This window comes from Artibeus jamaicensis, unplaced genomic scaffold, assembly GCF_021234435.1.
Source record: "Artibeus jamaicensis isolate MK-2021 breed Jamaican fruit bat unplaced genomic scaffold, CSHL_Jam_final contig_548, whole genome shotgun sequence".
In the NCBI taxonomy this organism is placed as follows: domain Eukaryota; kingdom Metazoa; phylum Chordata; class Mammalia; order Chiroptera; family Phyllostomidae; genus Artibeus; species Artibeus jamaicensis.
The window spans coordinates 15,816,750-15,833,048 of NW_026521883.1; the positions used below are offsets into that span (position 1 = coordinate 15,816,750).

Sequence of the window (16,299 nt, forward strand, 5' to 3'; positions counted from 1 at the left end):
AATTCAAAATCCCTAATAATCATCAGGGTTAGAAGATGACTCAACCAAAGTTCAGTATTACACTGTTTTCCCTTTAACTGGTTAAAACAAATGACCCCTTCGGCAATAAAGTTTTAAATCTGCAAGTCTAGACATTACATCAAAGTTCAGGTGTCCAACTTGGGGGAGCTGGACTACAGCCCTGAGAACTACTGCTCAAAGCAAAGGGAGTTAACGCTGCCTAGTCTCCACGTCGCTTCCCCCACCTTCTTTCTTTTTTATTTATTTATTTATTTTTTAAATAAACCTCACCAGAACCCCAATATGCCACGGAAAGCTCTCATACCGCACTGAAGTCCAGCAGGTCGCTCAGCTCCTTGTCGGTCCCTATAGCGGCCATGCGCTGCTGCTGAGGATTCATCTTGGGCCACTTCTAGCAGGTCCTAAGGTAGAGGGAGAACCAGGTTCAACGAGAGACCACCAAGGGGATGGAGAGGGGCTTAGTGGAAGAGCGAGAGTGCGGGGGGGGGGGGGGGGGGGGGCTCAATATCCAACTCGTTCCCCTCGCCGCGCGAGTAGAGGGACGAAAAAGCCGGGAGCTCGCGCCCGTTCGGTGAATCCACGGGTTCCTCCGCGCAGCCCCGGAGCGACGCGGCGGCTCCCGCAACTCACCGCCGCTCCCCCAAGTTATGGAGCCCGTCCCTTTTCCCTCCGCGGCGCCCCCTACTCCGCGCCGCGGCCCAGAGCTTGTCGCGCGGGGTCCGGCCAGGGCGGGGGTGTCGAGAGGGTGGGTGAGGGGCGTTTGGGCGTCCAGCGAGCGGAGCGGCGGCAAGGGGAGATGTGAAGTGACTCACAGGCTCGGCAACAATAGAACTGACAAGTTGCAGGGAACGCGCCGCTCGAAGGCCGGCGTCTGCGGCCGCCGCCTCCCGGACGTCCCCGGCGGGCCCGGGGCCGGGGTGGGGGGTGTCGCAAAGCACCCTCTGCGTGTCTAAGAGACGTTTTCAAAAAGAAAACAGAAACACGGACAACTAGTCTCGCTTACGCCCGTCGTCCTCCTCCCTGGCTCGACCTCCTCCCACTTTTACTGCCCTGCCTGCGGACGGACGGACGGCCTCGGACCTGCGGAACAATGAGCTTGGCTTGGCGGCCGAAGCAGCCCGCTCTCCCGCGCGCCCCAAAGCCCGAGCCCAGAACCGAATGGGGCATGCAGGCCGAGCGCGCCGCCCGCGGGCCTGGCCGCCCGCGACTCTCGCCTCCGCCCCCACTCCGCTCCCCAACTTGGAGGGGACCCCGGGTTCGTTCTGTACAAAGGGGTGCGGAGTTGGGGAGCGGGCCGGGGACACCTCCGCTACGGCGGGACGCGGTTGCGCTCCGCAGCCCCGCCACGGCGTCCCCCTCCCGTTTGCCAGTCCGCAATTACCTGCCGCCCCGTCTCCGCATCCAACCACCCCGATTAAAGTTCACTTTGGCCAGGAGAGCGGGCTCCGGCTTCCCCTTGCACCGCCCGGCGGCTCGGTTCACTTTGCCCCGCGCGATCTCTCGGATCCGGGCGGGGGAGGCGGCTCTAGGGCCTAGCCGCCCCTTCCTCCCCGGGGCGGGCTGGCGGTCCCCCCGAATAGAACTTGTGGGTCTCCTCAGGCGGACATTTTTTTCGCTGAGGCGGCCTCAGCACAGCGCTCAGCTCGGCTCTGGATCCCTCCGCGCCGGGAAGAGCCTCGGCTTAACCCCTTCTTCTCCGGCCCCCTCCTGCCTCCTGCGCCGAGGTAGTGGGGCCCGCGGGAAGGGGGCGGGGAGGAGCCGGCGGGAACAGGGAGTGGCGGCCAAGCAGTTTGTGGACAAAGCCCGCGGTGGAGTGAGGCGGGACGGAGTCGGACTGGTGGGGAGAGGCGGTAGACGCACACAGGCACCCTACGAAGCAGGTCCGCTCCGGCCTGCTGAGAACGCCTCCTCCGGGCCCCCTGGAGCGATGCAGCGGGCACCGCGGTGTCTCCTGCAGCTGATCCCGCTCCTGCTTCGGCCTGACAGGGAGCGGCGGAGACGCCTCTGCGCGCCCATCTAGATCTGCTGGCCAGGCCACCCAGCCCGAGCACGCAGAGCCCTGAAGGCTGCTGCTCCGGAGCGAGCCGCGATTGGACGCTGGAACCCGCGCTTAGCGGGCCGGGAGGTTCCAGCACCGGTAGGCAGTGCAGTGCTGGGCACAGAAGATGAGTACGTGGGGAAGATGGACACCCGGCCACCTCCGTCCACAGTGGAGTAGAGGTGGTTGGTCAAATTTGTTGCTGAGCTGAAGGCAGAAGGAGCAAAACCTCCCTCAAACCACGCAAAGCTGCCCGAGGTTCAGGTTCCGAAATAACTCCACTCACTCAAGCCTCCATGTCAACAATCAGCTCTTCCCATCGGAATCCCACTCGGGACAGCAAACTGCACAGCGGGACAAGTACTTGGAAATGGATCAAGCCTGTCTCTTCGTCCACAGCCACTACCTTGGGCAAGTTCTGAACTGGGCCTGAAGAATCCCCAAATGAAATAGAAAGAAGACAAAATAACTAAACCTCAATTCCTTTCGTTTCAGAGGTGGCAGTAATGATTTATCTAATGGCAGACAGTGTTCTCACTTTTTTGGGTCAGCGAGTGAAATAAACACCAGTAAGAGCCAAGGAGGAGAAACACTGAAGAAAGTATAAATTGAAGAAGCAGCCAACGCCTTCAGGTAACAACTATGGCCAGAAGGAGCCGTTGGAGCCCAGACTTACACGGAAGCAAGGAGGTAGAGTGCCTGCAAATATACAGTTACCATACTTTATTACAACCGGAGCTGTCCAGGGGGAAAAGACCATTGTAGCTTGTGGGCAGGGATTTCCATGACATCAATGACTACACCGTGGACCTTGTCCCAGATTCTGTGGTAGCCTCACCTATATCTACTCCTCCTTACCTAGCTAAACATACCCCCAAACCCCCACCCCATTCTTAGAGTCACATCTTGCCCTGGCTGCCTGCTGGAGTATATGGTTCCAATATAAAAGCAAGTTAACTTAATTCCAACTTAAATAAGTCAACACGGTCCCATTCCCTGCTATAGTTATTGCTTGGCAGTGGGCATGATATAATTTTGGCCAATGAAAAGAGCGACTTGCTGGGGACATTTGGGAAAGTTTTTGTTAGTTTGTTTTATATTTCAAGACAGCCTCAGAGGCAACCAGGATGTACACAAAAATCAAGGTACTTCAAAAAAATAACAAAATTATGCTCTGGCTGATGTAGCTCAGTGGATTGAGCATGGGCCTGGGAACCAGAGGATCACAGTTGGATTCCCAGTCAGGGCACATGCCTGGGTTGCAGGCCAGTTCCCAGCAGGGGATACACAAGAGGCAACCATACATGGATATTTCTCTCCCTCTCTTCTTCCCTGATAAATGAAAAATCTTAAAAAATTTGACAGAGCATAATGGCAGTTTAAAAAAAATTGAAGGCATGTTTCCAGCATATTCTATGGGGGGAATATCTGGGAGCCCCTGGACTGTGTGCAGCCATCCTTCATCCACAAGGTCCAGCCAGGTTAAAATAAAACAGACATGGAGAAAGAGTAGGCAGAAAGAAATGTTACCTTTGGTGATGTTTTTGAGCCTGTGACCAAACAGCTTCTGAACCCATATCTGTCTTCATTGATTAAACCAACAGTGTTAGAGTTCTCTGCTCTTTGTAATGTAGCATGTTGTAGGCAATACAGGTCCAATAGCTACATAGCAGATGGGAAGTCTGACAAACTTTAAAGGCCCCGTTCCAATGGTAAAATTCGATGGCTCAGAGAAGTCTTGGGAAATGGGGCAAGTATGTAATCCCATTCAAAGGATGTATGCTGTTTTCAAGAGAAAAGGAGAGCCACTTTCTTCTCGGCCTTCCCATACAACTACCTCAGAGGAAGGAATAACTGTCTGCTCAAACCCTTAGTCATAGGGGGCTTCCTCACTCTTTTGAGGGACTGAATAGAATTTTTTCAAAGCTATTATGGGTCATATTGTTTTGTGCTCTTATTTTCCTCATTAGATTGTATACTCCTTGAGGGCTGAGACTGCATCTATCTGTACCATGCACTTCGAACCCAATGTATAATAGACACTTAAAAACATGGAGGGCTGGAATTAAATCTATCAATCATTTGATATTATAATGTGATTTTTTTCATGCTGTAATGTTATTTTTGCATGCATTATTTTTAATAGGGGAATATCATTCCCACAAATGGGTTTCCTATAATGTTCCTGATATATAAGGAAGATTAAAAAAAGTATAAAACAGGATTTTTGTGTCACTCGTAACTTCTTTCTTGGCCTTTGCTGACCTTGCTAGACAGAACCAGAAGACTTCATCGAAAAGCCTGGAGAGAAGCAACCAATAATACAAATTCAATAATAATAGTACTGTTTCTATAGGGCAAATTAATCCATGTCAACAAATCATTATTTTTTTAAAGAGTTATTTATTTATCTTTAGAGGGGAAGGGAAGGAGAGAGGGAGAGAAATATCAATGTATGGTTGCCTCTAGTGCATCCCCTGCAGGGAACTGACCTTCAGGGAACCTGCCTGCAACCCAGGCATGTGCCCTGACTGGGAATCGAACCGCGATCCTCTGGTTCACAGGCCCATGATCAATCCAGTGAGCTACACCAGCCAGGGCTAACAAATCATTATTGAAATACATTTAGTTAACATTTCTTACACGCAAGGCATAGTGCTAAATGCTGTGAGGAACAGAGTTTCAAACCCATGCTGCTTTCAAGAAGGATATAATTTGACAGATTTTAGTCCATTCACCTTAGCCTGCCATTGAGCAGACACAGGAGTTCCATTAGCATAGTTTCAGTCCTTACTTTCTAAGAGGCCCCCTCACTTTCCACTCCACAACAGAAAACACACACACAATTTTATCAGGGAGATCTGAGTTTCTCAAAGAAATGTTTATAGGTAAAAGGAAAAGCATCCAAAGCAATGGGCTTTGCTTCATTTCAAGATTGACTTGAACTTGATCTCTTGTTTAGAAGGCAAGTATTCTAGAAAGCTCAGAGAAAGAGAAAGTGGAGGAGGGGAGAGAATAGAGCTAATCAAGTCAACTGGTAAGTTGCTCTCTAGATGGAGTGACTACCCTCCTAGTATTATCCCCCTAAAACCAAAGTTGATGGCTAATGTACTCCCTGGTAGTTCCCTACTCTACTACTCCTTTGGAAAGCAGCTGGGAGTCCATGCTTTGTTTCCCCACAGCCGTACCCTTGAAACTAAAAGGAACAATTTTATGAAACAATTAGCTTAAGAAGTATTACCTTCAGCTCATGGTATTCCCAATACTAATGAACTAAAAGCCAAGATTCTACTATTCTTCAATAGGCCACTCTCCTCATTCTCTTCCATCAGCCAACAAGAACTCCTCACCTTTGTGGGATCTTCAAGTATAGATTTTGCCTCTTCTCCATGTTCATAGATAAAAAGAGTTCTCTACTGCTTGCTAGTATCATTTATTATTCAAGCCATTAAATAGCTTGTATGGATGCTCTTTTCTGAGTTGAGATATTCCCTAATACTCCATCTTATACCTAAAGTCTTTTCCCCTTTAGGGTTCCTTCTTTCACATTTCATAAAAGCATAAATCTACATGAAAATAAAGATAAATTCAGAGGTCAGAAAAAGAAAAAACTGTCAAACACTCTAAAACATCAAACTCAGGGAGCCACATATTTTAATTTAAAAAATGCAGTTTAGTTGATCAAGTTCAATGTATAATAATCTTTCTTTTTCATTTTCCTTTGTGTTTCTTGGCACAGTGCCTAGGAGGTAGCAGATGATCAATAATATTTGTTGAAAAAAATGAATGGTTCTGAACTTCTAGGTAGAAATGTCAGTTTAACACATGCTCCAAATTTTGTTCCCTTCTAAAATCACACTAAGACATCAGTAAAGGAATTTTTTAATACTTTTAATTCAATTTTATTTTATTTTATTTATTTTTAGAGAAGGTGAGGGGAGGGAGAAAGAGAGGGAGAGAAACATCAGTGTGAGAAGAATATCAATCAGCTGCTTCTCATTCATGCCCCAACCAAGGACCAAACCTACAACCTGAACATGCCCTGATGGGAAATTGAGCCAGCAACCTTTTGCTTTGTGGGACAATGCCCAGCCAACTGAGCCACAACAGCCAGAGCTAAAAATGTTTTTATTATACAAAATTTCAAGCCTATGTAAAAGCAGAGTAATATTAAGAATCTCCATCACTGGCTGGTGTGCCTCAGTGGATTAAGAGTTGACTTGCAAACTGAAGGGTCACTGGTTCAATTCCTAGTCAGATCACTTGCCAGGGTTGTAGGCCATGTCCCCACTTGGGGACAACTGGTCGATATTTCTCTCCTCTTTCTCCCTCTATTTCCCTCCCTCTAAAAATAAATAAAATATTTTTAGAAAAGAGCCTACATGTATTTAATAAATGTGGACTCTTCTATCTTACTCTTGTTTTTCTACCCCCATGTTAAGTTAAAGTAAATTCAGTATATCATATCATGTCATAAAATGACTTTTTAAGGATTAAAAGCATGGGGATGCAAAGAGTAGACTATGGCAACAAAATGTGAGAAAACTTTAAGCTGGAAAAGTAGAAAGGTAATTTTAAAAAGGTAACAAAACTAAGTGTTAAGGCAGCAATAAGGTAAATCAATCAACAAACTAGCCAAAACACTATAACTAGCCATAAACCATCACCAGAAGACTCATAACTAGTTGCTCTTAAAATGAAGTAAAGAAAGTGGGGAGTACTGTAATGAGGCTCGTTTGCAAATCTGTTTAAGCAGCAATCAGATACCCAGATTCCCTTCAAAACTCCATGTGGTCAGGCAAACAAACACATCCATTGTACCTAGGTTATATACTGCAAACTTATTATCTGCAGGTAGTGAAACAGGAGGACTCTGAAGGGTAGGGGGATTCAATGAACATTTGCATATTGGATGCTGAGGTCCCCAGGTATCTTCACCAACTTTGCTCCCAGATTTTGGCAGCCATGTTTTCAACTTCCAAAGAGATTAGAAGATCCTTCCTTGTGGAATCTGATCAACCCTAGAGGTAACACCTAATGATACAGACATGAGAGGTTCCCCAATTATGAGCCAACAAATCTCTCTACAGGTAAGTTTGTACCTGACAAAATCTCACCTGTTCACTCAAAGTTTCCATCAGCATTTTGTTGTCCTGTTCTTAAGTGTGAAGCATACAACCGGGATTATCAGATAATTGAGGGAAGCCACTATCATGCGAGACATTTAGAGCATTTAGAATTAAAGACAGGAATGTATAAATGGGGGTGGCAGAGTTGATAAAAAAGAAGAAAAAGGTAAGGACATTTCCTAGAAAGCAGAGCAAAAAGACCGAGAAGACCACTTCAGGAAATTCGAAACCCAAATAATAAGGGCTCCAAAAAAAGAGGTGAGGAGAAAAAAAGGAACATCATCAATAAAATAATCTAAGAAAAATTCCCCAAACTAAAGTTTATGAAAGTTACCAGATGAAATGGGTTCACCAAGTGCTCACCACATTGGATAGAAATAGATCTATACCAAACCATATAACAAGGAATTTTGAACAGGGAACAGATAAAGAAGAGAACTTCAAGCTTCTAGAGAGACCACAAAACAGGGTAAAATAAATGCAAAGGACCAAAAACAACATGGAACCCATTGTTCAACAACAACACAGGAAGCTAGAAGGCAATGGAACAAGGCCTTTAAAACATTCTGAAGGAAAAAAGGTATTTGCTAAATGAATTAATTATTTGGAAGCACTTTTAAAAATAACTCTAGGACCCTGGCTGGTGTAGCTCAGTGGATTAAGCACAGGTCTGCGAACCAGAGGATCGAAGTTCAATTCCCAGTCAGGGTACATGCCTGGGTTGCAGGCCGGTTCTCTGCAGGGAATGCATGAAAGGCAACCATACATTGATGTTTCTCTCCCTCTCTCCTTCCCCTCTAAAGATAAATAAATAAAATCTTAAAAAAATCATTCTAAATGTCATTTTTAAACCAAAAAGCATTTTATCTGGTTTGGATCAGTGTGAGTTAGGGACACAGAGATACATCCAACCGTGTCCCAAATAAAACACACAGCGATATCACCTGCAAACACACACACAATTCTTGCTCTCTATTTTTTCAGCATCTCTAAAGCATTTTTAAAATACTAGTGTCCTCTGAACTTTTGATGAGCAAAGTGTCCTCTTAATAAATTCTATTTTGAATATAGATAAACAATATACATATTTCTCATAGTCAGGTCTCATTTATTCACTATAATGACAGAGGTATCCCAAACAGCAAATACCTTTTTAGAATACATCTTTGCCTTGTAGTGAAGAGATGGATGCCAAGAAACTAGAACAACTAATAAAACTGTCTTGGAAAAGCTGACAAACACTGAACTACTTATATTGCTCCACCCACTGAGCTTTTGGAATAAAAGTTTAAAAACTGTTGTGGAATACTAACAGAGACTGAAGACATCCTACTACAATGTGAGCTCCAGGGGGGCAAAATTTTTTTCCTGTTTTATTTGTGTGTTTTAAGTACCTAGAGGACAGTGACAGGTATACAGTATGTGCTTAATAAATATTTGTTGGCTTAATGTAAAACTGAAAGAATAAATGAAAGATGGCATTTTAGTCTTCAAAATTGCAGCTGTATTTACAAGTAAACAGACAGGCTTTTGAAAATATCTTAAATTTGCATCTATAATTTCCAACTCACCACCATTATAGTAAAACCTGCAAAAGAATGGTGGTGAATATTTGTCATAGTCATGAATGTCCATCATCCCTTAAACAGTCCTTCTGTATTAAAGGATATTACCATAATATGACTCTGTCCTCCTTAACATGTAAGTCAGAGCCAAATATTCCCAAGATTCTTTGCAGCTTGTACACAGCCTTATGACATGGGCATCCACAGACCTTGGTTCAGAAGTGAGCGAGCGGCATGTGAAAACAGGCTATGGTTGGAGCAGCCGTTTTGTCATTTGGTGGTTGTTGGTCTTTTCCTTATTGATTTGTAGAGCTCTTAATGAAATATCAGATATAACCCTCTTTCTTTTTTTAATGCTCATCCAAGGATACTTTTTTATTATTGATTTAGAGAGAGGAACAAAAGGAGAGAGACAGAGAAACATGATGTGAAAGAGAAACATTGATCTGTTGCCTCCCATGGGTGTCCCCACCAGGGATCAGACTATAACCTATGTCTGTGCCCTAACTGGGAATCAAACCCTCAGTGCTTTGGTGCAAAGGACAATGTTCCAAGCAACCAAGTCACCTGTTCAGGGCAAACACAATCCTCTTTCTGTGATATTAATTGCAAATGTTTATACTTCCAACTTGTATTTTCTACATGCAAGTATTAGAAAATGTTTTATGTAGTCCAGTGTGTTCATCGTGAATGGGCATCTGAGTTGTATGTCAATTTAGGAAGGTCTATCTCCCTTTGAGATTTTAAAAAAGAATTTTTTTCTAAAACTTTTATGGTTTGTTTTTTTATGTTTAAATCTTATCTGGACTTTATTTTGGTGTAAGGTAGGGACTCAACTTGTTTTTTCCAGTTGGCTATACAACTGTCCCCAATCAAATATTGAATGCAATGATTTCTATAGTAAGTTAATCCTTTTATTCAATTCACTGCATTAAAGAACATGTGTTTGCCCTGGCCAGGTGGTACAGTTGGTTGGAGCATGATCCCATACACCAGAATGGTGTTACATACCTGGGTTCCAGGGGTGATCTCTGGTCAGGATGCATGCATGAGGACACCCACTGATGTTTCTGTCACATCAATGTTTCTCTCTCTAAAAATCAATAAACACATTCTGAGGTGAGGATTTAAAAAAATAAATGTAAAGAACATGTGGTCAATTATCAAGAAATAAAAGCAGAAAATGAAATAAAATGAAGATAACCAGGAGAACACTAAGTTTAGGTGTTAAGATCTTATGATATTCTTGTTAACTCTAAGTGACAACCTCATTCTTCATCATCTGGAAAGACAACTTGGTGTCTGCAATCGGTAACACTCCCAACAACTACTTTAAGATAAGCCATCTCTTTCCTATTCTGATCATATACCAGCTCTCTAATACTTGGGGTTTTAGTGTATTTTGCCTTGTTGTGGTAAGAAGGTGTTATTTACATGTGCTTTAATACGGTACTTTGTTTTTTATCCTATTTTGGAAATAATTAATCTTTAACCTATGACTGTAACCTACAAATCTCTCTAAATGTGTAAGCTGACTTCCATCATGCCATTATGAGCACATGGGTGCTAGGATCTGCCTACCTTAAAAAAACACTGAATACTGGAACCCTCCCAAAAGGAAGAGATTGCCCTTAAACACATGAACAAACAGAGCCAGGCCTGAGATTTTATGGGAGTAAGAAAATTATTTCTGGCTTCCTCAACTCCTCTTGTGAACTCACTCCTCTGACTTCTGAGAATAAGCAGATAGATATCACTTAAGGCAGTGGTTCTCAAAGTGTGGCCCCTGGACCAATAGCATCAGTATGACCTGGCAACTACCAGTAATTAGAAATGCAAATTCTTGGGCTCTATCTTAGACCTACTTACTACTCTGTGAATAAAGCTTCATCTCAGAAACTCTGAGGGTGGGGCTAACAATCTATTTTTAACAAGTCCCTGTGATTCTGATGCACACTAAAGTCTGAGAAAAAGTGCCTTAGAATGGTGGACCTGTGAGGGTCTTAAAGTCTCAGGAGAATACAGATGGACGTGCACTGGGCTGCCAGAGTCTATTTACCTTGAAGAAATTTCTGACCATTGGAGAAATGTACTTAACAAGATAGAGCAATGATGAAAGAGATAAAGTGAGTATAAATTAACTATTTTTAAGTAATTGCTAAAAGCAAAAGTTATTGCTGGTGAACAGTCTAGAGAAAGGATGCTAGGTTAACACCAAGTTCAGTTCTCACCACATGTCAGATCTTATAAATCTTTTTGCACTAATCATTAGTATCTTAAGTAAATTTAGTCCATTTTAACCCACTTACTGTTTATCTTAACATTTACAAAAAATCAGGAGAATACGTAATCAATAGCCTCAAGCTTTTCGGTGCATATGCCCAGTTTCTCTCACCTAGGAGCTCCTTAGGGGTAAAAGATATAGTTTCCTTTCATAACTGATAACTGCAGCTTCTCTGCAACCCCAGTAATCCCTCAGTAATTGTTTATTAATTGTGAAAAATTATATTTTCAGTAGAAGTTGCCTGTCTTAAATCCATTCCCCTGAGTGATTTAATAAAAGTGAGTTGATTGAGTTGGATTGGATGGTTTAGATTGCACTTAATTATTCACACTTTCACTAGAGAGGAGTTAGGGAACAATTGTTCTCATCTACTGCAGAAATATTTTATTCTGGGACCATCTGTTGAATTTCTAATTTCACCGAACCAGCGCTTTGATGTAATTACACATTAAGTTTTGGTGATTGGCACATTCTTCTCTAAATCCAAAATAACTTACTATAATTTTTCTTGTTTCATTTGCATTATAAGCCTACAGGATTTTTAGAAATTGTTTTTAATCTTTAAACATATTATCTTACACTTTCAAACTATATTCAGTAGCATGATAAAAGAATGCCATTGAGTATTTTAAACATCTTTTACTGCCTCTGGAATTGGGGATGAAACCTTAGGAACACACTAGATGGAACTGGCTCACTATTTCCCAGTCTTTGGCTGCTCTTCTCTACTCTATTTCTAATGGTCGGTTGATGTTCCCTTCTGATTTTACTCAATCTTTAATAAAGTATGCTTGATGGGATTAAAACTGGCAAAGATATATTCTTTGCTCTCTAAATCTCTGAACTTACATTCAGTCTTTAGATATGACTTAAGCTAGGATTAAAGTGAAAATGAAAGCATTAATAATCTTCTAGAACACATTTCCATTTCCTTCAGTAGCATTTATTTGAACAAGCAATTTAGTGTTTTGTTTTTTCTTTTAGCCCAATAATGCAGTTTTCTTAGAAATGCAGTTTAATTCCATTCATTTGTTGAATCGAAAGTGCTCTGATTTGTTTTTCTGATGAGCTCTGCAAGAACAGAGCATTAATTTATAAGGAAAAAAAACTCTCTAACTCCGCTCTCCCGAAGTGCTCCTGTATTGACTTGTGTGACTGTCAGTCACACTTGAATGGAGCTCACAATGCTAATGAGATCAAATTCATAGGCTTATCCCCAAAGGGTCTGTTAACTTCTCTCAAAAGAAGCAGGGGTCTCTTCACTACAGATCAGTCTTCTATTCCTGACTATCTCAGAAAGTATGAATCCCAGAAGGACAGAGTACAAGAATGCCACAGGCCCATCAATAACATCACCCGTGTGTTGTTTTTTCCTCCATCTAAGAAGTGAACTGATTTAGAGATAGGTACACATAGAGAACTGAAAGAAAATAACTATTTGAAACGTTAGAATGACTGGGTAATGGTTAAGAAAGTGGGGGTGAAGGGTAGATATATGCTCAATAGGAAACTAATTCTCTGCATTTATGTTACAAACTTAAAATGGAGATTATACTCCAATACAATCTTAAAATCTAATTATTTTATGGCAATATTGAAACACCTACAAAAATAGAAAGAATAGTTTAATGAATGCCTTTAAACCTGCCACCCAGCTTTAAAATTATTCAAGCATCCCACCTCCAGGGTAATTTGAAGCAAACGTCAAATTTTTTCATCCACATCAGCATTTATATGAATGTAAAAGATAGGCTGCATCTAAAAAATATAATGACAACATCATTATCGCATCTACAGTATTTATAAAATGCCATATTATCACATACGCAGAAAGTGACTGAATATAAATGGATACTGTAAGTAATGCTCTATTTCAATTGGCTCGTTAAAGCAAAATTGTGGTTTTTGTTCTATAGAATTTTCCATAGTTTGGATTTTCTGATTGTAACTCTCCTGGTATCATTTACTATGTTCCTTTATCACCTCTATTTTCTGTATGTTATTATTTAGGTATATAGCTTTGGTCAAATTCCAGTTTGAGTTTTAGCAAGAATATTTCATATGTAATGCTATGTAACGGAGGTAAGTACTATCTGCTTGTCCCTCTTTTTGTGAAATTAGCCAAGATTGATGATCATTTTCTAGTTGTATTATTTCATTAGAGATTACAATGTGATAATACTCTATTACTTATATATCTATTATTAGTTGAGTATCTCTGCAAAGAGAAACTTCTCAACAATTATTAGGTTACTCTGGGGTATTATTTCTATATGAGAAATGTGATAAATGATGCATTATACTTACCAGTTTTTAATATAATAAGTCAGTTTCTTTGCATTTTTGAAGAGTACCAATAAGAGTTTTATGTTTTAGAGTATCAATCTGAGCTACTAGACTGAAACATATATAACATGCTTCATTCCATTACAGCTATTGTCATTCATGCTCACAGTGTCCTCTTTGACCAGTGGAAGCAACTTCCAGTTTCTTTCTGAGTCTCTTTTGACATGACCCAGAAGGCTTTGATACTTACCTTCTGGTATGACGAGATGTTCCAGGATCATCTTGTAATTTTCTGCTTCAATCCTATAATCAGCCATTTCTCCAAAGAACCCTGGGAGGAAAATGATTTATAATGCATGCATCTTGTGTCCGTACCATTATTTATTTAACCAGTTCACTATTGGGGAGGAAGAGGCTTCAGCTAGTTTCTAACTGTTCCCTATTATAAATTAATGACTAGGTATTTTATAGAAATAACATGTATAAGTGGCTTGATGGTGTGCTAATAAACTTTTCCCCTATTACTTAATATTTAAAGAGAGGCTAGTCAATTGGCCCATTTATGGCCTGGCTCCTAAACCAGGGTGTATCATTCAGCTATTACAGACATCTGCCTCTAGGGTGGAGCTTGCAAACAGTTAATTAAAAGGTGGCAGCAAACATAACATAAAACCTCTGGTGGGGGAGAGACTATGTATGTCTAGTCCCTAAGGATATTTTACTTCTTGGAACCACAATCCCTCTTAGAGTCCCTTGACATTTCATCAGGAGCCAAGAGATAAGTCTTGGTAGGAGTGTGATAAATAGAAAATTTTTGTTGATAAACTGTATTGGAGGTGGCTCACTGATGACTGTGCAAAAGACCATAAAAGGAAAATGGTCATCTCTCTACCACCCAAAATTTCTTATTTGGCTGATTGGAAATATTTGGACTGGCTAAAATATTAAGTGAATTAAACCTCCCTCCAAATAAATGCAATCCATATACATTTTGGAGTACTAAAACTTTTCTTTAATTTTTGAATGTCGTGCAACTAATTTCAATTGATATATCCTACAATCTGCCTCTTTTCCCAGAATGTTTGAAAGCTGTTTTTCTAAAATTCCTGAGAATAGTCAGCAAGCGTTTTCTTTAGGAAGAAAATGAGATGATAATAGCAGTCTCCAGAAGGAAGCCAATAGTGAGTGTCACCACTCACTTCCTTTATATACTTAATTTATGTAGTCAGGTTATGTGGGGTAAAGGTCTTATTGGTCGAACCTCATTAAATGAATTTAGTTGTAATTCATAGCTATATCAAGATATTAACTTTTATTCTACAAAACAGTTAACATTCAGGATTAACAGAACATTCACTTTTTATATTATAGAGACACTGAAGCATTAAGTGCTTAAACAGAATTCAGAGTGGGCTTAGAACTATAGAGTTTGTATGTTCTGATCTCATGATTCTTATAGTTTACCATGCCCAACTAGAAAACTGGTATAAATGCTTTCCTTTAGGCAGTTATGTTAATTTCCCTTTCTTTGTGCTCATTTCTGTTCATTGTTGGGAAGACAGTTTTGTGGATGAATATGATTGCCAGATAAAATACTGGAAAGCCAGTTAAATTTGAATTTTAGACACGCGAGGAATAATTTTTGGTGTTAGTATGTCACAAATATTTCATAAAACATATTTATTCTAAAAATGATTTACTCAAATTCAACTGGGCATCGAGTATTACATCTATGCAACCCCATAGATGAATAAAGCCCAATAACAACCAACCTCTGAAAATAAAAAAGAACTGCATGATGTATAATGTAGAGTAACAATTCTAGAACTTTAATGTGCATACAAGTTAACTCACCTACTGGTTAGAAAGCAGCTTCTGATTCTGCAGACCTGGCATAGGACCTGAGATTCTGTATTTTTAACAAAATTTTGCTTGATGTTGATGCTGCTACTCCGTGAATTACCATTTGTGCAAGGCTGTAATGGACATCTTTTTGTTGTTGTTGGCTGTTTTTGTCATCTTTATATCCAATTGAACTGTTTATCTACAATGTATAGCATAGTGCTTTGTAGATAGTAAGTACTCAAGATAAAATTAAAAAAAATACTGATACATATCTTATGAAGTTGGTGTGAAGATTAAATGGGTCCATTAGACTCTTGCTTTTTTAAGTGTGGTCCACAGACCAGCAGCATCAGTATCATCTAGGAGCTGGCTAAAAATATAGCCTTCGGCCCCCTCTCAGACTTAGAACTTACACTTTCAGAAGATGCTCAAGTGATTTACATTCTTATTTAAGTTTGAAAAACAGTGCTCTAGACTGTAAATTCCATGAAGGCAGAGATTATACAATGTGACATATAGTAGGTACTCAATACAATTTGTTCCACAAATAAATGAACAGTGATACATATGAACACATTTTGTAAACTGTTTAAACCCTTTATATTCAGGATTGCCAAAGAACAGAAGCATGGATTTCTGGCTTAATTAAATCTGTTATAGGAACAGTTTGGACTAACATTTTATAAAGCCAATTTATATACTGAAGCAAGTGGAGATAGAAATAAATGTATTTTCATTTGAATGACAATCCCATAAGAAAACCCAGATGTTAGATTAAAATAATATTAGTTCCTTAACTGAAATGGACTTTATAGTGAGTTTATTAGCATGACAGTTAATTATAGAATTTTTTCTAAAAATTGACAAAGAAATTCAAGTTCCATTTTCTCTATGGTAATACCTTGATCAACAGCTAAAGAAGCCAATGTACTATAAGAGACAGGATTGGTAGATGCTGTATAGTTAGTACCAAATCAACCTCCAACAAGAAAATTCATCTAGGCTCCCACTTACAGTCTGGATTGAAATACTGTAATTTATTCATTCTTCAAATCATCAAACATTTATCAAATTTGTCACTATTTGACAAGTGCTGTGCCAGGATTTTCTGATGGATTGCCAGGTACAATA

The 16,299-nt window shown here is 40.7% G+C and overlaps 1 protein-coding gene across 6 annotated transcripts in view; it reads right to left on the bottom strand.

Moving 5' to 3' along the window:
• The window catches only part of TCF12 (transcription factor 12), a 389,260-nt gene extending 387,767 nt beyond the window's left edge, over positions 1-1,493 (bottom strand). For 4 of the 6 annotated variants that reach the window (XM_053670007.1, XM_037151078.2, XM_053670006.1 and 1 more), the window contains exons 1-2: positions 1,403-1,493; positions 326-422 (exon numbers count right to left, since the gene is read on the bottom strand). In XM_053670007.1, the coding sequence (XP_053525982.1) occupies positions 326-400 (75 nt within the window). In that variant the 5' untranslated portion in view covers positions 401-422; positions 1,403-1,493. Of the gene's footprint in view, positions 1-325; positions 423-833; positions 968-1,402 lie in introns of those variants that run through there. The other 2 variants (XM_037151075.2, XM_053670008.1) reach the window with 2 other exon arrangements.
• Positions 1,494-16,299: the final 14,806 nt, after the last annotated feature.